This window comes from Fusarium graminearum, chromosome 1 (assembly GCF_000240135.3).
Source record: "Fusarium graminearum PH-1 chromosome 1, whole genome shotgun sequence".
NCBI lineage: Eukaryota > Fungi > Ascomycota > Sordariomycetes > Hypocreales > Nectriaceae > Fusarium > Fusarium graminearum.
This window is the reverse complement of record NC_026474.1, coordinates 1,484,358-1,504,960: the sequence shown is the minus strand read 5'-3', so window position 1 is coordinate 1,504,960 and position 20,603 is coordinate 1,484,358. Positions and strand designations below refer to the sequence as shown.

Here is a 20,603-nt window from a genome sequence, read left to right as displayed (position 1 = left end):
GATGGACTTATACGTCACCACCAATCCAAGCCAAGCTGGGTACGACGTATTGCATCCGGCCATTCCACCCAAACCCCCACTTCCGAACCGAGTGCAACTGACTGAGCCTGGGCTGACAGAATTGCCTTGCCACCTAAAAAAAAAAAAAACTGAGAAAGAGCCGCTTGCTTCTGGAACCCTTGAAACTAAGAGTGAGGGGCCGATCTCGCTGGTTATCCCGCAAATCATAACGACTTCATTGCCTATCTTTTATTTTAGCACGGTCTGATACGCCGTCTTCGCCGTGTCCGACGCTCCGAGGAGTTAGTTATACAAGGCCCAACCCGAACCGCTTGTGAGCCATTCCAGGATTGAGATACTTTATTAGACACTATTACATTCTTATCTTTTTATCTAACATTGATGCCTTCTCGTTCATGATATAACAAGCACTATTACGCTTTACTCTTTGTCGCAAAATATTGCACAAGTTTATTTGTCAGCCAATAACGTCAATATTCTCCATTTAAAATTTCTAGAGGGGCAATTACTCAACTACGGCGCACTGCGACAACTACGAACCCTCCATACTCGATATCTTGAACATCGTCCTTGTCCCTCGTCCTTCGCCCTCCAAAACTCCTCAACGAAGCAACCGGCGCCATGAGTGCCATTTTATCTGCCGACGACCTTAACGACTTCATCTCTCCCGGTGTCGCCTGTATCAAACCTATCGAAACTCTCCCCTCCGCCCCGCCCCCGCAATCGCAATCGCAGTCCCTCGAGACTGAAGTTATACTTGACGGCCAACAGCCTACCGCAAACCCAAACACGCCTGCACAGATTTCTCTCACGGATTGTCTAGCCTGCTCTGGCTGCGTCACATCCGCTGAGGCCGTCCTAGTCAGTCTTCAGAGCCATGCTGAAGTTCTCACAACACTCGACTCGGCTCCGGCTTTGAGGCTGGTGACCGACGACAGCGGCAAGTTCAGAGTTGAAGGGTTAGAGGATGAGAATGCAAAGCTATTTGTTGTCAGTGTGAGCCCTCAAACAAGAGCCAACTTGGCTGCAGCATGCGGCGCAGGTGTCTCGGAGGCTCAAGTCGGACACATGCTTGATAACCTGTTCCGCGGACCTGAAGGTGTTGCCAGTGGAGGCAAATACAACAACGAATTCGCATGGGTTGTTGACACCAATACTGCAAGAGAAGCAACCCTCGTCCTAGGCGCAGACGAAGTCCTCAACCCTTCACAATCCACACCTGCGACTCCAGCCAAACCGATCCTCGCATCATCCTGCCCGGGCTGGGTTTGTTACGCCGAGAAGACTCATCCCCACGTTCTACCACATATTTCAAAGGTCAAGTCGCCACAGGCTTTAATGGGCACATTGCTCAAGACGACATTGAGCCGGACATTGGGCATCGCGCCTAGTCGCATTTGGCACCTGGCTATCATGCCCTGTTTTGACAAGAAACTTGAAGCCAGTCGAGAAGAGCTGACTGAAGAGGTCTGGGCCGAAGGAGAAATTCGAGGACGAGGTGTCCGCGACGTCGATTGTGTCATCACGAGCAAAGAGATTCTCATGCTCGCCGAGTCAAGAGGCCTGAACTTCTTTAACGTTCCCAAAACGCCACTATCCAAGAGCAACCCATTCCCCGATCCCAAACTTCATGATTTTCTTTTCCCCCGACGACTGCCTGGAAATTCACCTCGCGAGGCCGGCACATCAGGTGGTTTGTTGTGGCATATCCTTAAAAGCCGAGCGGCACAGACCCCTGGGGCAGAAATTGTACATACCCGTGGTCGCAATGTCGATGTGGCAGAGTACTCTATCGTTGTGAACGGCGAACCAGTCTTTCGTGCCGCTCGGTACTATGGTTTCAGAAACATCCAAAACCTTGTTCGAAGATTAAAGCCTGCCAAGCCATCTCGAATGCCTGGCGGCAAGCCGTTTGGAAGTGCTCGAAAGCCCGCAGGTAAGGCAGGCTCCCTTGAATATAGCTATGTTGAAGTTATGGCCTGCCCCGGAGGCTGCACCAACGGCGGCGGTCAAATTAAAGTCGACGACCCTGTTGTCATGGAGCGAAAGAATTACTCTGGCAACCCAGGTCCCCAGGAGCAGAAGGGCTGGCTTGCCGAAGTCGACGAGGCATACTTCTCCGGAGAGGAAGTAGGCGCCTCCGAAGCTATTGTTAATGGGTCTGTAGAAGCTGTTGGTGGTATTTCTCATTCGTACATACATGATACCCTTGCGCATTGGGCGGAAATCACAGACATTGGACTAGATAGACTTGCATTTACAACGTATCGCGAGGTTGTTAGCGACGTTGGAAAGGAGGCAACCACAGATGAAACAGTGGTACAACTGGCTGGAAAGATAGGAGGCGGATGGTAAAGCTTGTCGATAGAAATAATCAACTGCCCTTACCACCCCGTTGAGCAAAGCCGAAACCTCCTCGGCCACTTCCATCCGGCCCCTTGGGTGCTCGGACTGGTGCCTGCGGCTGCGTTTGCTGTTGCCCGTCGCGGGGAGTTGTGCTTCGTCCAGGCGACGAAAATTCCGGCTGTCGCCTTTGTGATACTGGTTCAGGTTTTGGCGAGTGATTCGGGTCGAACAACTCGCGGCCCGAGCCCGACATGTTCTGCATTCTGCGTGGAGTATCAAAGCCACGATTGTCAGGTTGGCGGGCATCGAATTGACGGGTCTCGTTGTTTCTGTAACCACCTCGCCCTCGGCCGCGACCGCGACCAGCGTAACCATCAGCTTTCGGCGGAGTAACTGTGCCAGGTGAAGAGGCTCCCGAAGACGGGTTCGATTCTCCAAAGATCTTGGCTCTGGCTTCTTCGTATCGACGTTGTTTCTCCTCTCTGTCGCGCTTTTGTTTCGCTCGGATTTCCTCTGGGGTCAATGGAACCTCCTTCTTCGGTTCATTGTCATCATCTAGTGAGAGTCCGGACATGCCTGCAGCACCATCGCGCTTAGCGATGACGGGCTTCCGGCTAAGCACCTTGACCTGGGGTTTAAATGGGGTCGTGAGAGAGACACCTGAGGTGCCAGCTTCATAATAGTTAAAAGTTGGCGGAGCATCGCTGTTATACAGAAATTCCCAATATTAGCAAAACACCCGGATAGGTTGTTGAAGTAAGAGGGCTTACGCAGACTCCCAAAGCTTGCGATTCTGCTCAGCATGCTGTGCTAAGCGTTCTGCCTTGGACATAGGTGCTTGAGGAGAGGGTTGTTCGGGTTCCTTGGTCATTTTGTCTGCTTGAGTTTCCCAATCATCGTCCCAGGCGTCAGGGACTGATGCTGAGTTCTTGCCCATGATGAATATGTTTTCAGTTTGTGATGGCTCAGGCTATATGTCAACGTCGTCGTCTTCGTCGTGGGAAAAGGTGCTTGACAGTATTGTTGGATATCGTGAAGTCGGGCATGGGGCGAGGTCAAGTCAACTGTTGGAGGTTTGGTACTACCTTGAGTTGAAAGAGAAAAAGGAACAGGGCAAGACAGGCTCAGGGTGGTGCTGTTGGTGGGTTTTTGGCTGGGCCCTCGGGAGCTAAGGCTTTCATTGAGAGATGGAGAGCTGAGTTGGCTGAGAATGGAAACTCACGACGTAAGGGTTGGTACTTGCCAGAGGTGCATTTCTGATAGGATTGCCAGCACCATGAATGCTTAGAGAAGTAAATAAACTCATTATGAGCGTACAGACTGGTCTAGACTGCAGAATAAGTATATATAGACCATATATCATCTGGACAACACTTGTTAAGCCCTTCTGCATTTCTAGTCAATGTCACTATTCAGAGCTTGAAATTCATGGAATATTGCGGGGTGGCTTGTCATTCTGGTGGGGCAGCCACGCTGGACCGTGGACTAGCTAGAATCCGGATCCAAGCCACTGTCTAATTCAAGCATTCAGCATTCAATGCCTACTACGTAAGATCCAATGCCGGCAAACAAAACAAGTTCTTGTCTTGTAACCATCTTTCCAAATTTCATTTCACCACGATAATACTTGAGTGTATTTCCATCATCGACCTGAACAAAGCAGCTCGTTCTTTTTATCTACAAGCTGTATTACTCTCCTTCAAATTCAATGGCTGGTGGACTACATTCTTCGTCTACACAACACGAAATGACCGAACGCACTGCCAACATATATGTAAAAAGAGCCGCGGACGAGGGAGAGCCTGTTCGTTCAAAACTAACTGACCAGAATGTCAGCATCTGTATGTTTTTTCCATTGAATCTTTCCCTGGTGTGTCCGTTGCTGACAAGAGCTTTAGTGAACTATCCAGACCCGCTCAAACCTCGACGTCAACTCAATAGATGCCCCCAAGAAGTCACCTCTGATATGGAAGCACGATGGCTACATATGATAAAAGAATCGGAGAAGCGAGCTTGAGCTCTGGTGAAGAACACGGAATAGGAACACTGGATGAAGGCTCGAGAGTGGCGAACCTCACGACTGGTTGTAACACAGAGAAACTGGCCGTCTTCGTACCGGGAAACACTTTATGTACACCGGGTTAACCTTTAATGATAATAAAGCCCTTTGATATTTGCGCCCCAGGTGGATAGAGGTTGATGTGAAGTTGATCAGCTTGCTGCTATATACTGTGCTTTAGAAGGCCCTATTGTTGTTGGAGCAACATAGTTATCCTGTCGGCTACATGATCAAGTTAGACCTTCCATCTTCCAAGTCACGTATCCATGTTCAAGGCCAGTTGTCAAACAGCAGCAAATACCACTTACTTAGATCCGTGTCCTTTTTAGCAAACGAGACAACAACCCCCCTTTGCAGGTTCCGTTACACCGATTCCTAAGCCCTGTATAGCTTTGATGCCATGGGTACATCAGCTACACAGATCATGATCAGGTTCCTGTCTCCGTCTGGTAGTATATTGGTCTATAGTAAGCTGACAAGAGAGAAAAGCTCAGCCATGAGACGCCATGCATTTCAGCTATCGGGCACAGGCATGTTTCTTTGCTGACCCCTGGCATGTTTCACCAGACCACCCAACATCAAATGTTACTGTATCGCTATACTGCCGCGGCTAGTAAGTTGATGTATCCAATTTTGGGTATCACAATCGGGGTATTGCCCAATTGGGTAACCAGCTGCTACACAGCAACCACATGGGAAGGTTGCAGCAGAGGCTGAAAGTCGATCATTCATCACACTAGGACCAGGCTTGTGATGCGTGGTCTATATGTATAGTGGCCTATTAGAAGTGTGTAAAGCATTCATCATATAATGGTCAGATAGAGACGAGCATGTGAAGGTAGCAGTGCAGGGTGTCGGCCAGATGAGTAGATAGACATGGCAGATCAGTATTGTGCGGACATGCCGACGGTGACTGTTGATCTCGTCACCGTAACTGAAGTATGCAGACCGCTCAGAGTGAGCTCGCGACTAAGAGCATCATCACTATTGTCGCGAAAAGGAGTGGATCGGTTTGCCGAAACTGTCTATGCAAGTCCGGGCTAGGTACAGCATGACCAAGACTTAGTACTGTATTCAGATGACTCGAGCGTACTCTGTCATGTTGGACACAAACACAAAGTATCCTTGTCGTAGATAGTGGCAATACGCATGGTGCAGTCGCTTACTTTGCTCCGGCCACAGGGATAACGAGAATGCGTAACCTTCTATGCACAACGACGGTACAAGCGAATACAAAGGCTGGCAGCGAACCCGTATCCGTATTGACGGCTCACCATGATGCGGAGTAAAACTATTGGACTCTAAGGGTCTTTGAGCTGCTGGCCAATAGTCGGTGTCAAGTTTGATGCGGCGAGGCTGGTAAGATGAATAAGTAACAAAGAACCAGAAGGAACAATCTTTGTGGCAACAACTTAGAGTTGATAAGTGTTGGCAAAAGGACAGTCCTGCATACCATAAGACGGCTGGAAGCATATGGCAGTCGCCCTGAACCGAGAAAAACCATAAGCTTATGCGTGACTTAAGAGAATGTTTGGTAGGTTGCGGATGAAAGGCAGTCAACAGCCTATCATGAGATAGACATTCATTCATACATATCGTATTTCGCTGATCAGCTGGTGTTGAAAAATCCTGTTGTCGAAGCAAATGCTGTGGCGGGGTTGAGACAAATTCGCTTATACTTTCTGAGTTGAAAAGTAATCTGGACAATCCTATCCTGTTGCATGAGCCTTGTGATCAGTGATCAGGGTTAGATGGTCATACCCTTTAACTCGTAGATACCTTTTTCAAGAGAATCTCGATACTGGATATCAAGATCTTGTTTAACGCCGGGTTGGGCACTAACTAAACGCCAGACCAGCTAAAGAAGGTACCTATTTTTACAGTACCAGCTCCATAAAGAGCCGAGATAGGCGACGGCATAGTTGGGCAAAGAGGTGACTAGGAGGTAGACAATACCATCACTAATCTAATTCTATCCGATCCAGCACGAATGTGTGTACATTTGTCGGTCAAGATGGCTTAGTTATTATGCAATTACCTTGGGACGAACATGCAATTTGTCATGCAATATAAATGCAATCAAGAGAGAAATCCGGTTGAAACTGTAACCCCGCCAAAGTGAAAACCTCCCCACCGTTAGTTGAAAATCAGTTCGTTTCAGAGATGGGAATCGCAATTGTTGATTACAAAAGGATCGACTCTCCACTGTCAAAGTCCTCACTTGAACCATTGGAAGCAAAAGGACATACGCACTGTGGAGTGTTTGTTGTAATTGTGTTGTAATCTGAATCTGCCTGCCAGTGGATACACACGTCTCAAGCGTCGGTTCCGAATAAGTAGTTCAGATACGTACATCCAAATCATGATTCAGTCGAAACCCAAAAATTGACTGGCATTTCTGTTTCCCATCTTGCAAAAACCAGGAAAAAAGGACACCGCTGTTTTGTAAGCAATAAAAACATAACAAAACAAATTGTACGGTGTACCGTCTGTCCTCTGAGCTGTTCGTCTCTGTTGGGACTTGGGAGTCAATATTGGCAGGGTTACTGCAAACAACTCATAATGAATTCGCATCCAGCACCGGTGATGTCATGGACATTTCTCAACGCATCCACTCTCAACTCGTCTAAGCCTATCTCATCTCGTGGAAACGCATCCGTACGGTATCTTCAAACCCGTTATCACTTTATCAAAAAGCGGGCGGGGTCATTCTTCTGCAAGGTAGTAATTAGAGGGGTCCCTGCTGGGTCAAGTCACAGTCTTAAACTTGACTTGACTTGGGCGGATGGCGCTGAGCCAGCTTCAACGCCATCACTGAAAAGCCCCAACTCTAGTTCATTAGTTAGCTGTACGGATATGTTGTTTACAAACCCGAATACCGAGAACCTCAACATCTTCAAACTCTCAGTCTACGGTGAGGTCGTACCTGCAACACGACAGGCCAACGTAAGTCTTTATAAAAACGATATGCGCAGCATTTCCCAATCCCATAGTGGAAAGTGATGTAAGCATGCACCGCGTTCGAGTTGAATATCCCTGAAAAGCTGAGGCGAGGAGGTATCTAATCTGATGAATTATTCGATGAGCCTCTCCCAGCATGTATCAACAACTGAAGCTCGTTCCTTCCTTACCAACGACTCAACTGCCTACACACCTCTGATTTGTTCTCAACAACTCTCTTGAGCTTCAATTCATCTCGATAGAATGTGAACTGCCAGGCAACTGTCTCACAAAAATAAGCTTGAAAATCAGCTGTATCTTGTTCAAAGTTTACGTTTACATAGCCTACCTCTGGTTAATTTTCACTTCTCGACGTACCTAAATAAGCGCACTGTACATAGAGGAAACACACCCCCAGGGCCAGGCCATGCCATGCCAGGCCATAGTTAGTCTACCGCCCACGCACGCCCACCTCAACTCACCTTGACCTTGCCCCAAAAAGACGTCTACTGTAATTATCATCTCCATCCAGTCACTTCTTCTGACCCGTGCCATCTCAAATCTTTTCCCCTCTCTTTCAACAATAAACCATCATCCTTTCCTCCCCTTCCGTCCTGTCCTTCTTCGCTTGGTTATCGACCTTTATCGCCCATTCGTCCCGTCCTCGAAACGAACAACGATCCCTGGGCCAGCGACGCCCAATCGACGACCTTATACGATTCATCTCACGCAATATACCCGCTTCTTCGCCCCTCTCTTCCTCCGCCCCGACAATTCGGCCCTGTTTTTAAGCCGCGGTAGCTTTAATAAAGCTCCTCGCAATCGCTCGCCATGACAGGCACTGAGACTTCAAATGCGGGAGGAGGTTTTGATCTGTTACGAAGAGCAACTCAAGCAATGATGTCTAGGTTAGTGAATGTTTTCTCTCTGTCTTGTTGAAGCTTTTGCGTTGAATTTTGGTGCTATTTCTTTTTTTTTCGTCCCTTGTTTTGGTGTATTTCAAATTCGATGGACACCTCCACGGATCCCAGCAGTGAGTGTCCAGCGCAATGGTTAGGTGCGCTGCACTGCACTGCTGGAATTGGTAGCCCTTCACTCAGGACAAGCGGCGGTGGTGGCGATAGGACGATTGCAGTACCCGGACTTCCAGCACCTCAACTTCAGCGAAACCAAGTCAACGTCCTCTTCCGGCTAGAGCTGTTCAGTCCAGTCCCTGTTCTACGACACCGCCTACTGAGGGAACCCACCTCACCTCACATGAAAATGGAACCGCCTCCGGCGACTCTACAGGTGCTCAGACAAGCCTGTATTCCACTTTTAGGCGCTGTTGGGCTCTATCCAGTGGATGGCTGCCCTGTAACTGCAGGTCAGGACGATGAGGTGTCGACGCCTTGGCATCAAGAGAGCATGCATTCCCCATAGCTCGGCGAGCCTTTGCTTTGGGATCGCTGGCTGAACCCGGCAAACATGGAAAACATGAGATTCGATCCTTGCATTATCAGCACCAGGGAACAAGACGTATCTGCTACAATACAAGCAGCCTATATACCAATCAAGGCGACTTCGCCGTCGCAATGGAACCGAGCAATCGGCCGCCGCCGTCTCGAATTCATCTTCGGGGGGGCCTAGAGATCCTCCTGCAGGGCCTGTAACAGCACGAACAGACCAACGAGCAAACCGGCAGTCAATCATGGCATTACATTCACCTTTCCCACATGCAAGAGACAGCTCGTCCTTTGTGTTGTTGCAAGCCCAGGCCTGACTCGCCCTGACTGTGATTGGACACAATCAACGGCTGCCCAGCTTCAGAGTCAGTCCCTGCGTGCTGGGCCCCGCTATCAGCTACAGTTTTCCACGTTTTGTTCCTTGCCTAGGCCAAAAAACTCAGGCAAAAGTTCTGGTAACTCGCAAGAAAAAGCCTTTTTGAACAAGCCTACCCCGGCCACCGAGCCAGCGAGTTTTTTTTTTACTCCCGGCAGTAGGAGAAATTGATCTCGTCATCGTCTTCTTTTTCCTTTACTTGCAAGTTTCGAGCCTCCACTTGGTCCCTTGACGCTTCGTCTTACACGACCGCTCTCGGCAAAGACTGGCTCCCATCCCAATCTATACTGCGTATTACTCGCTCACTGGTGCTGGTCCTGACGTTTCGTTCGCATCCACACTTTCGCGAACACACCACTGGCTGCTCTGTACCTTGAGCTCCAAAGGACATCTCGCCATTCCGTGTTTTTCTCGTCATAGTCGCATCGCCAGAGTCCACCTCGACCGCCATTGCTTGTTGTCCTGGGTGGTCCCTTTTCGGCCTTTGCCCTGTTTACCCTCTAGTTGACGCGCTTGGCAGCCGTCATGAACTAGTGTTCCCACTTTGTTTTTCTCCCCCCCGCGCAGTTGCTTCGGTGTAGAAGGATTTATTCACTCACTGGAAATCTCTTACAAAAATGAATGGGGTTATTAACCAAAACGTCAGGTCTGTGGCAGACGAGGATAATGTCGATCACATCGGTGTTGATACTCCTCGATCTGGTGTAGCTACTCCTCAACCCGATCTACAGGACAAACGCTTGCCCAGTATCATGAGTTACTTTGGCCAGGTTCGTAATAACCCTTCTGCGCCTTCGTCAGATCCCAATTCGTCAGAGAGCGATACCGCTCTAGACGGGATTCTAGTTCAACCCGCTCCACCTACCGACCTGCAGTTGCAGGTACACCCAGAGGGCTCTACTCGCGGCTGTGACTCTTCGGCTTCTGATCGTTCGCCTCTTCAACATGAGAGCCTTGATCGCATGCCGAGTACCACGCAGCGGGATGAGCATAACCTTTCAAACCCCTACCCAACCCCACCCACATCTCAGCCCTCGTCTTCGGAGGGTTCTATCTCCCAAGACATGATTTCTGCCGACTCAGGGGCCCATGGCAGGGCTGCTGTCGAGCCTAAGTCTCTTACACAGCAGACACAATCCAAGAAACCCACAGCCTCGCCTTTCATCACCACCCACTTTCAAACTTCCAATGACCCATCACTACCTGAACTTGACTCCTCCAAAATCGCAGCACATACCGAAGACTCCATCCAGCCCTCGCACCCCGAACCTGGTGCTGCAGATTCAGACACTTCTGAAGTTGCTGCCCCCGGCAAGTGGAATATTCTTAATGGACTCAAGGAGCTAACTCGTATGACGTTCAAGAGCGGCAACTCGACTCCTACTCGAGCAATGTCGGCTGCACGACCTTCGGCCTCTGAGAGAGCCCCCTCCTCCGGGAGAACCAGCCATGATAGCGCTGAAGTCAGCGGCGCCCATACTCCCAGGAGCTCTGGCGGTGCCCAGGCACCCGCTGCCAAGGGTAAACTAACAATCAAGATCAATGAAGCCCGAGGACTCAGGAAGAGTCGGGACCCTTATGTTGTTGTTGTTTTCCAACGTAGTGAGCTCATCTCGGGCGGCCCCCACTCCCTTGACGAGGAAGACAACCTCAGCATCGACCCACCTCCCGCTCATGGTGGCATCGCCATTCAACGATCAGGAAGTGACTCAGGTCGTCCCTTGGCCATTCCCATGAGAAGCAGACAGAGCAGCAACACCAGCATCCATGACCACGGTGGCTCAGTTCGCAACCGGCCTGGGCCGTTATCCTTCACCAACCCAAAGTGGGATGCGGAAGCAGAATTGTACGTTACCTCAAGCTGGTTCACTTAAATGAGATCCATCACTGACACCAAACAGCGACGTTGTAGACTACGATATGCTCGTTGATGTCTCAGTATATGATCATGGGGCATCGGGAGATGAGTTTCTCGGTCATGTCGACTTCCAAGCCAGCAAGGATCCTGGCACTCCTGTTGAGGGTTGGTTCCAGCTTCAGGGTCATGCAGACACTATGGCTGAGAAGGCGCCGACCGGCGAAATCTTCCTCGAAGCCATTTACCACAGGGCCGAGAAGAAACAGTTCGGTCCACAGGATTTCGATATTCTCAAGCTTATTGGCAAGGGTACTTTTGGTCAGGTGTACCAAGTGCGAAAGAAGGATACTCAACGCATCTATGCCATGAAGGTTCTGCAAAAGAAGGTTATCGTACAGAAGAAGGAGGTCGCCCACACCGTAGGCGAGCGAAACATTCTGGTCCGCACAGCCATGTCTGACTCACCTTTCATCGTCGGTCTCAAATTCTCTTTCCAAACACCATCCGAACTTTACCTGGTCACCGACTACATGTCCGGAGGTGAACTTTTCTGGCATTTGCAGAAGGAGGGCCGGTTCGACGAGAAGCGAGCCAAGTTCTACATCGCCGAGTTGATCTTAGCCATTCAGCACCTTCACAACAACGATATTGTGTATCGAGATCTGAAGCCCGAGAACATCCTTCTGGACGCAAATGGTCACATCGCCTTGTGCGACTTTGGTCTCTCCAAGGCCAACCTTACGAAGAACGACACAACCAATACGTTCTGTGGAACTACCGAATATCTTGCACCCGAAGTTTTGCTGGACGAATCCGGCTACACCAAGATGGTGGACTTCTGGTCACTCGGTGTCTTGGTATTCGAGATGTGTTGTGGTTGGAGCCCATTCTATGCCGAGGATACACAGCAAATGTATAAGAATATTGCATTCGGAAAGGTGAGGTTCCCACGAGACACCCTCTCTCAGGAAGGAAGGAATTTCGTCAAGGGACTCCTTAACCGAAACCCCAAGCACAGATTGGGTGCGACTGATGATGCTGAGGAGTTGAAGAGACACCCCTTCTTTGGCGACGTGGACTGGACATTACTCACCAAGAAGCTCATCACTCCTCCTTTCAAGCCCAAATTGAAGTCCGAGACAGATGTCTCATATTTTGACCCCGAGTTCACGACTGCTCTGGATCAGAACGGCTCTCTAAACGAGCGTGCCGCTGCTTTGGCGCGGGGTTACGCCGCTTCAACACCACTATCTCCATCTGTCCAAGCCAACTTCCAGGGCTTCACATTTGTTGATGAAAGTGCGCTTGAAGACCACATGCGAGACCGAGCAGGACTTGTTGACGAAGACATGGATGATGGAAATGGTCATGGCCGCCGGCACCGCGATAACGACGACTGGGATAATCTGGACGACATTGACCTCAGGAAGGCAAACCGGATGAGTGGGATCATGAAGACTGGGCACGACGAGCACATGGTGGGAGGTTCTCATTTTGACGTATAATGCGGCAGATTGGTTTTTGCACGTTTTATTAAAGTCAAACTCGGCGTTTCAATCATGCTGGAGGTGCATCTATCTCTACATGTCTTAACAAAAAAGTAATATTTTCGCGAAACCCCAAGCTTGCCCCCCCTCCCCTAGTTTTGCATGTGGGCTATGGATGTCTAATTGTGGAATTATATGCATCAAGGTCGGCTGGTATTGCATTGCATTGGTCGTCGTGTTGTACAGGACTGATGGCGTTTATGGTTGTGTAAAATGACAGAAAGGGGGGAAGAAAGAGAGAGAAGAAGAAGAAAGGAGGGAACAAAGTCGGTTTTTTTTTTTGGACGATTCTTCTTTGAATGTCTTTCCCGCTAGTTTGATTCCCAGCAATAACAGGACGAGCCATATGCAGTAATGAAATGAGAATGCCACAAGACAAGATACACGTACTTGATCGTCATTTGTCCCAGAATGGAACTATGTTGTTCTCTCTTGAGTCTATTCTGAGCTTATCCGTGTTGGATATGGTAGCCTATCATTGGCTTCGTATGCAGCCTTCCGTCCCTCCTTGTGGTTTGTTAATGACGTTGGCTGCCACCTGACGTCAACAAGCTCGAGTTGATGTAATGCAGCAGAGCTCGAGGCATTGGACAGATGACAGGTGTCATTGACTTGAATGAAAGGACGCTTGAGGCTCTACTGCATGTCATTTAGGTCAGAAAGCCTAGACACCGTTGATCATGATGATCAGTCGGTGAAGGAAGGTCTGCTTGTGATACACGATGCACGATGTTAAGTTTACTGGAACTGCTGGCGGGATTATAACATGTTAGGGTCAAAGAATTCCTGGATCGATATTCACGATCTTGCAGTATATCAAATCAAAAAGTGGACAGATGTGGACAGTAGTTAATAGTAAAAGTTTGCTTGAGCTTCATTTAACGTTGGCATTTCGCAATTAGTTCCTACAGGCAACCGAAGGCTGTATTTTAGGAAAAATGTACACAGGATTCTCGTCCACAATCCACTTGCTTCAGCTCCTTCCTGGTCGCTTCCGGCTCTTCATCCCCGGGCTGAGTTTTAGTGTCAGCCCTCCCTCTTTTTGCTATCCCCAAGTAACGGCAGCTGGGCGGTGAGAAATGAGACACCCCCGAAAAATTGCTGCGGTACAGATAGTTTTATGAGCCACCCTCATATGGTAATGGAGAGAGAAAATAAACCGCTTAGTGGTGAGGCTCCTCATCCTCCTCAGCCTCGAGCCAGTCGGCAACCTTGGGGGCGCCGGCAGACTGAGCGGAGGTGTCCTGACCCTCGATCTCAACGGCCATGCTCTCGTACTCCTTCAGGTTGCCAGCGAGGTCGGTCTCCTCGGGGGAAGCGGGGGTCTTGGGGACGCTGAAAGTCTGGACGTTGCCCTCGGCATCGGACTCCTTGACGACGGGGACCTTGTAGGCCTTGAGCTCCTTAAGGTAAAGCTCCTGAACAAAATCGGCTATAAGAAGTATGATGTCAGCAATTGAACATTGAACGGATCAGGTCACATTTTGATAAATCGGAATATATGCCGGAGTTTGGCGAGAGTGTCGGAAGAGCGAGGATTCGGTTATTTGAGTTTCATATGGGATGCCGCATCAGAACGATCGATATTGACGACGTCGGAGCTTAGGTGGAGCGCAGGTTCGGCTATATGACAGATCCGACCGGAAGAAATGGACTTTGACAATCGAAGAGGCCGAATCGCGACGTCGGAGGAGATTTTCTCAAAGTGTGGACAGCGATAATAGCAAGATCTTACCTTTCCTGGAGACGGTAGGAGCAATGAAGCCCCTCACCTGGACGGCATTGGGTCTGGCGACACGAGAAACAGCCGCAACGGCGGAGCGAGCGCGCTACAAATTTATCAGTCCTGCGTGTCTATAAAGAATATTGATAAATTCGGTTCAGATCTTACCGTAGCCCTGGAGAGTTGGATGAGCATTTTGAATGGCTGGTAGAGGCTCAATTGGGGTGACTCCGGGGAGATGGAGATGGGCGGATTGAGGGTTTTGGGGGAAAATTCGTGAGAGGTTGGCAAGCACTATTGGATGCTTCCTCGCCCCCGGTTAGAGCGCTTCGGCCTTGCTACCGTGCGAGTTGGTGCCTCAGGTTTTTGGGTGCTCCCCAGCGGCTAACGGAGCATCACGGGTGGTATGCACGTGACGCCTGCGATGAATGATTGGCTGACGTTGGGATCGGATCTTGCTTTTGACCCTCTCATCTCGAACGTGACTCTCGGGACTTGATCAACGACGTCAAAGCTCACTTACACGCATCATTGCTATATTTCCTGCTTCTGACGCATGAGCTCAAGGGTTGCTTTTTGACTTTTTACTATTCTCGTTGCATCGATTTGGATATCTTTAATTATGCTTGACTCGGCTATGATCTTAAGATCTGGGGTTCATGCACGCATAAAACATATGACGACAGGGCAATTAAACCAAACAGGTACTCGGCATTATATATATTATTCCGTCGTTAATGCAGTTATATACATCTACTAATTCTTAGATAAGAAACAAACAAGCATAAAGAATGGACTAGTAAATAATAGTCACTTCCAACTTATAGGACTCAAGCCCAATGGCCCAAAGATCCTTGGTATCACAAGTTACGAGCTCCGAAACACCTTGAAAGCACAACAGCTTCTGCCACTTTCAACTCCGACCAAACCACATTATCGTGCCTCCTCCTGAGACATCTGAGGCGACATCTGCTTAACACGAGAAGCCGATCGTCTCCTCTCACCAACAATGGCAGCACCGAGGTAGAGGATGGCAGCAAGACCAGCAATGACCGAGTAAGCAATGATGAATGCACGGGATGAGCTTGCGAGCTTCAGGCCCAGACCACCGTTGACGATACCGATGATCATGAGGGCTCTGCCAAACCAGATGTGAATATGGCTGATGATGCCTCGCTTGCCATGGCTGAGGAAGTATCGATGATGCATGTAACCAAGAATAGGCTGAAGGGTGATCAAAACAACGACAACAGTGCCCATTTGGGTGTGAGCTTGCTTTCCCCACTAAAGTAACACGATTGTTAGTACTTGAGTGACATTTTGTGCGAGTGCGAGGGCATCTCAGGGCAAACTTACCAAGCCTCCGTCTCTAGCAGCGACATATCCAAGTCCGAATGCAGCCCACATCAGGAGCAGCATGACAACCTGCCAACCGGCGTGAATGATCCACTTGCCGAGTATGGGCATGAGAATGGCGCCCAGAGGGTACCCGGCGATGAATACGATGGACATGATGATACCGTGAGCCAGCTGAACCTTGTTGCTTGCACCTCGGCTGGATGTCTCGGATGCAGCACCACCGGAGCTGGAGCTGCCCGTGTTTGTGTTAGCTGAAAGGAAAGGGTTGCTGTCTGAGGTCATCGCAGCTTTGGCGAGGTTGACATCGAAGGTAGTGTGTTCGTCGTGTTGGGAAATGCGTTCGGAGGGGCTTGTCGAGGCCAGAGAGTCGCCAGCCAGCCAAGCGGCAATCCACAGGTCAGAACCCTTGAGATTCACGTTCTTGCAGTTGTTGCATCGAACGTTGGCAATCATCTCATTGTCCTTCACTCCAGAACCTTCAAGCAACTCGAGTCCATCCATTTTCGTGTACTCGGGCATGACGTTGCCCTTTCCTGGTCTTGGGCTCAGTGTGACGTTGCCCTTTCCGTCCTGGTAAATGATGAACATTTGGGAGCCAGACATTCGGTCGCCGATACCGAGACCTGCCCATTGCATACTTGTTGGTGCCTTCATCTGGAAGTAGATGGGGCCGGATCCTGAGCTTGCTGAGGCCTCTGGGACACCCCAGGTGAAGCAGACCTTGCCATTCTTGGGGCAGAATTCAGGTGTAATGGCGAGTGCGCTAGGAGTGACTGAATGAGAGTTGAGTTAGTTCAAAGAAACTGGATAAATACTTGATTGACATGATAAAGGCCGACTTACACAACGCCGCCAGCAGTGAGCCAGTTGACCACTTCATTATTGTTTTTTGATGCGAATAAAGACAAGTTAACCTATTAGAGTCGGTGTCTTTGTCTTGATTTGTGAATGAGGAAATTTTCTGTTGAGATTGGCATGCTTACAGGAAGGGGGGCAATGGGTAGCTCATATAAAGAAAAGTAAGCAGCACAGATCTAGATGGTGACCGGGGGGTCATTCCTTTCCTCTCGAAACGCTCCATTTAGCGGGCTGAGCTGCCCCGGTTGACTGCAATACGGTAGATAAACGCTTGGCTTTTTCGCTACACGCAGCAAAAGCCACATTTGTGTTGTACCACTAACGGCTACTTTCTTTCTTAGCTAGTTGTTACAGCATGGACATACCAAGGGTCTCTCGGCAGATGACAATACAGGTGCCGTCATTAGTGGCCTTGTTTGACTTGACGCTGTCGTCAGCTCAAGCAGCTCGCTTGCCCTCGGATCCTCCCTTGATATGTCAAAGGCCAAGATTAGACAAGAATTTTAAGGTTTCGCCCGCACTGCCTCAGCCTAGACCACGGCAGAAGCTATTGCTATCATCTATCTCAGGATCGAGCTACTATGTACGTGCTATCTAGTTTTAACGCTGGCCTATGTAGCCATTCGGGTCGCAGTGCCGAGAAGGCTTGTAACGAGGTCGTTTGAGAGCTTCAAGGCACAGTCGTGGCGCTACAGTGATTGGATGAAGAGCATCTTTGACAAGTCGAAGCATCATGACTTTGAAACTGTGGCCGTTGACAAGATGTATTGTGTGCCTCGAGCCAGCCGGCATCCGAGGATGTGGGCGAGAAACAGCGTATGTTTCAGCAACGTCTTTGCTGTTCGAATACGCGCTTACTGGCAGTCAGTACTCAGTAGGGATGAATATGATACACACTGAGTTAATAGGCGGCCGCCTACTCTGTGCTGCAAGGATCTCCCCACAAGATATGCTTGGGTAGCATCTGTAGATTTGGTGCCTCCACGTTGGGACTCTTAATTCAGGGCTGTAACTGCCCGATGGGGTAAGTGATCTGTTTATGCTTCTCCGTCCGGAGCAATTGTCAATCCGATATGGGGCCTCATCCCACTAGAGACACTGTCAAGTATTCGTATAGTTTTGAGAGCAATGCTATCCCACACAGATTACCGAAACCACAGCACTTTCTATAGGCTTCACCGTATCGTGTTAGATTAATTTTCATTTTGCATAACCGACTCTTCCCAGGACCGCCCAATAACAATGTTCTCGTTTGCAACGCTGTCAGGGGTCTGGAACTCTGAATACCTCATTAGCCTCAATGTGTACGTCACCTTTTGTTCTTCAAAACATGCCAATGGAACCACGGTAGTTTTGTCAACCTTAAAACTTAGAATGTTCCGATGGCCATGAGCCTTAGCTTGATTATTCAATCATCACAAAGCAGAGACATCAATGATACCAAGACATTTAACCTTGATCTCCATTCTCCTGCTACGTCCCAAGTCCTCAATGCCATGCAATCATGGACGCCTCGTGCAGGATGATTGCGCGGCCCTCCTTTTCGGGTTTGAGGTTATTAAGCTGCGGGCGATCAAATAGGTTGCGCCATGAGGCTAGTTCAATGGAGTAAGCGGGAGCAATCCAAGTCACTGAGTCAATCTCATGATAGTTACTGGATGCTGTGCCTTACACGTTAACCTTGATACTATATTTGACCGTCAAAAGCATCGTCTTATTCGTTCAGCAATCCCTTAATGATGTTGGCTGGTCAGACATAAATTTGCTCAAAGCCCTAATACGTGTCTCAATGCCGTGCCGTATGCCGTGATTCCTCCCCGCTGATGAGAGTGTCTACTATTTTACCATCTCTGCTACACCTTCTATTTCTGCTTTCCAACCCCGAACGTCAACACCACTAGTCACATTATAGCTCCAAATGCAGATGCAGGTGCCAATCGTGAAGCTAAGCCCCCGACTTACGTTGGTCTCCGGCCTTATGCACGTTTTTGGCAGGCCAAACATACTAACATAGCACATTACTGACAAGGTCACTCGGGACTCGGAATCCGGTATCAAGAGAAATGAACGTTATGCGATTCGATACAGCAACAAGTTCAATAACAATACCATCTAAATCTAGTGGCCACGGATGGCTTGATCTTCTTGTACTGATAGTCATGACTCAAAGGCAAAAACAACCACCCCGAAAACAATACGCAGCAATCTTAAACCACAACCACACCGATCCATCCAACACCTCGTCTTCGTTCTTCACCGTCATCATTTATGTCTGGGCATATGCCGCAAACCGATCTTCGTTCAACAGGCTTGAAGACGCCACAAAGCTGAATCCACCAAAGAGCTCATCCTTAGGGAGGCTTCGGGGCCAGGCATCCTTGTTGGGCAGTACCGGGCTGATCGCCAGCTCGGTAAACTCGGGGGCGAAGTTCTCGGCTAACTCAGGATCCGTGATCATCGGCTGAATCGGCGGCTCAACCTCCCGTGCTGCGAGCTTCTTCCAGTCAATCTTGCGGAAGAACCGGTGCTTCTTCATGGTCGCCAGGTCATTGGGCATCACTGCTCCGAGACGCTTCTTGGGATCCTTGCGAAGAAGTCGGGTAAGGAGATCTTTGGCATCGGCGCTCAAGAAGTAAGGAAGCACCAACTTCTGCTTGACAATGTTGTCCTGGATCTTGGCGTGATTCTGGCCACGGAAAGGCGGGTTTCCAGTCATCAGGTCGTACCCAAGCGCTCCAAAGGACCACCAGTCGACCGCTTTCCCGTATTTCTTCCCGAGCACAACTTCAGGTGCCATGTACTCGACGGTTCCCAGCATCGAGTTGCAAGCGTCGGTCTCATCAATGGACACCTTGGACAGGCCGAAGTCGGTCAGGAGAAGATGGCCTTCAGCGTCCAAGAGGCAGTTCTCTGGCTTAAGATCGCGGTATACTACACCGAGATCGTTGTGCAAGTGCGAAATAGCCAGAAGCATTTCCGCCATGTAGAAAGCAGCTACATCCTCGGAGAACATCTTCTCAGTGTCAAGATGGGTGAAGAGCTCGCCGCCTTGTCCATACTCAAGGATAAGGTACAGCTGCTCGTGGTCCTGGAAAGCGTAGAACAGCTTGACAACGAACGGGTGTCTGTTGACGGATTCGAGAATCTGTCGCTCAGTCTTGGTCTGCTCGATGAGCTTCTTGTGGACCACCAAGGAGGCTTTCTTGAACTGCTTTTGAGCATAAAGCCTCCCAGTCGCACGCTGCTTGACCAGAAGCACAGTGCCGTATGTTCCCTTGCCGAGGCATCGCAGCTGTTCAAAGTCCTCCGACGTCATCTTACGGTTCGGCGCAAGGCCACCTTCAAGGGTTCCAAGGTATCCATTACGCTCTCGAACACTCTCGTCGGCGAAATCGTGCTCGAGGTTCACTTCGTAACTAATAGAGGTGTCTGAAATCTCGCTTCCAGCCTCGCTGCGAACATCCTCTCGGCTGTGTGTGCGGCTGATCATCTGCTTTCGAAAATCGAGGGCGATGCCTTGCTGACTTGTAGAACGGCTCATGGAGTAAGGAGATCCTCCGTCCAGACTAAGAGGTTCCATCTGCATGCGCAGCTTTGCGATACCCGAAACAGCGGGAGAAGATGCTCGAATAATTGGGCTGCAGTTGGCGCTCACAACATCGTTGACAATGGTTCGTCCGGCAGTCTTTCGTCGGGGGGTGGGGACCTCGTTGTGTCCAGGGTCTGAGTCCTCGTCGCCAGAGGTAGCAGGTGTAGTCTGAAAGCCACGGACGATGTTGACCGCGGCAGGTGCGTGGCTTATCATGGCGGGCGGTATTCAAAGTAAGAGTCTGTGGGTTTGGGGGTGAAAGACGGCACGGTTGTGCTCCGACAGCTACACCACACAGCACTCGCCCAAATCAAGTTATGGACAAGCGCAGAGAATCGTGATATTCAAGGAAATCCTCGTCGGCGCTCCGGATCTGCGCGGGGCTGTGATTCGAAGTGAGGCTCGGTCTCGTAGAAGTTCGCGACACGCATCTGGTATCGGAAGAAAGAAGTACAAAGGACGGCAGTCTTTGCTATATGCAT

At 49.7% G+C, this 20,603-nt stretch overlaps 10 protein-coding genes across 10 annotated transcripts; 6 read left to right on the top strand and 4 right to left on the bottom strand.

Moving 5' to 3' along the window:
• Positions 1–642: 642 nt before the first annotated feature.
• Positions 643–2,376, top strand: FGSG_00475 (uncharacterized protein; the record flags this gene model as incomplete). The annotated part of the gene is made up of 1 exon (XM_011317846.1): positions 643–2,376. The coding sequence occupies one exon, from the start codon at positions 643–645 to the stop codon at positions 2,374–2,376; it is 1,734 nt and encodes a 577-aa protein (XP_011316148.1).
• Positions 2,377–2,395: 19 nt separating this feature from the next.
• Positions 2,396–3,304, bottom strand: FGSG_00474 (uncharacterized protein; the record flags this gene model as incomplete). Its single annotated transcript, XM_011317845.1, has 2 exons — positions 2,396–3,071; positions 3,138–3,304. The coding sequence occupies 2 exons, from the start codon at positions 3,302–3,304 to the stop codon at positions 2,396–2,398; spliced, it is 843 nt and encodes a 280-aa protein (XP_011316147.1).
• Positions 3,305–3,924: 620 nt separating this feature from the next.
• On the top strand, positions 3,925–4,546 carry FGSG_11771 (uncharacterized protein). The gene is made up of 2 exons (XM_011317844.1): positions 3,925–4,208; positions 4,266–4,546. Exon 2 carries the CDS (start codon positions 4,345–4,347, stop codon positions 4,510–4,512), a length of 168 nt encoding a protein of 55 aa, XP_011316146.1. The 5' UTR covers positions 3,925–4,208; positions 4,266–4,344; the 3' UTR covers positions 4,513–4,546.
• A 2,367-nt stretch (positions 4,547–6,913) lies between these two features.
• On the top strand, positions 6,914–7,609 carry FGSG_00473 (uncharacterized protein; the record flags this gene model as incomplete). Its single annotated transcript, XM_011317843.1, has 2 exons — positions 6,914–7,372; positions 7,523–7,609. Exons 1-2 carry the CDS (start codon positions 6,989–6,991, stop codon positions 7,607–7,609), a joined length of 471 nt encoding a protein of 156 aa, XP_011316145.1. The 5' UTR covers positions 6,914–6,988.
• A 588-nt stretch (positions 7,610–8,197) lies between these two features.
• On the top strand, positions 8,198–8,788 carry FGSG_11770 (uncharacterized protein; the record flags this gene model as incomplete). Its single annotated transcript, XM_011317842.1, has 2 exons — positions 8,198–8,274; positions 8,455–8,788. The coding sequence occupies 2 exons, from the start codon at positions 8,198–8,200 to the stop codon at positions 8,786–8,788; spliced, it is 411 nt and encodes a 136-aa protein (XP_011316144.1).
• A 1,016-nt stretch (positions 8,789–9,804) lies between these two features.
• Positions 9,805–12,550, top strand: FGSG_00472 (serine/threonine-protein kinase SCH9; the record flags this gene model as incomplete). The annotated part of the gene is made up of 2 exons (XM_011317841.1): positions 9,805–11,033; positions 11,089–12,550. The coding sequence occupies 2 exons, from the start codon at positions 9,805–9,807 to the stop codon at positions 12,548–12,550; spliced, it is 2,691 nt and encodes an 896-aa protein (XP_011316143.1).
• An 885-nt stretch (positions 12,551–13,435) lies between these two features.
• On the bottom strand, positions 13,436–14,599 carry FGSG_00471 (uncharacterized protein). The gene is made up of 3 exons (XM_011317840.1): positions 14,484–14,599; positions 14,328–14,421; positions 13,436–14,024 (listed from the first exon to the last, which is right to left on the bottom strand). Exons 1-3 carry the CDS (start codon positions 14,508–14,510, stop codon positions 13,756–13,758), a joined length of 390 nt encoding a protein of 129 aa, XP_011316142.1. The 5' UTR covers positions 14,511–14,599; the 3' UTR covers positions 13,436–13,755.
• Positions 14,600–15,044: 445 nt separating this feature from the next.
• On the bottom strand, positions 15,045–16,676 carry FGSG_00470 (uncharacterized protein). Its single transcript, XM_011317839.1, has 3 exons — positions 16,518–16,676; positions 15,672–16,447; positions 15,045–15,599 (listed from the first exon to the last, which is right to left on the bottom strand). The coding sequence occupies exons 1-3, from the start codon at positions 16,552–16,554 to the stop codon at positions 15,249–15,251; spliced, it is 1,164 nt and encodes a 387-aa protein (XP_011316141.1). The 5' UTR covers positions 16,555–16,676; the 3' UTR covers positions 15,045–15,248.
• Positions 16,677–16,887: 211 nt separating this feature from the next.
• On the top strand, positions 16,888–17,704 carry FGSG_11769 (uncharacterized protein; the record flags this gene model as incomplete). Its single annotated transcript, XM_011317838.1, is given in 5 exon segments — positions 16,888–17,040; positions 17,067–17,115; positions 17,131–17,348; positions 17,441–17,556; positions 17,590–17,704. The coding sequence occupies 5 exon segments, from the start codon at positions 16,888–16,890 to the stop codon at positions 17,702–17,704; spliced, it is 651 nt and encodes a 216-aa protein (XP_011316140.1).
• Positions 17,705–18,798: 1,094 nt separating this feature from the next.
• On the bottom strand, positions 18,799–20,337 carry FGSG_00469 (serine/threonine-protein kinase psk1; the record flags this gene model as incomplete). The annotated part of the gene is made up of 1 exon (XM_011317837.1): positions 18,799–20,337. One exon carries the CDS (start codon positions 20,335–20,337, stop codon positions 18,799–18,801), a length of 1,539 nt encoding a protein of 512 aa, XP_011316139.1.
• Positions 20,338–20,603: the final 266 nt, after the last annotated feature.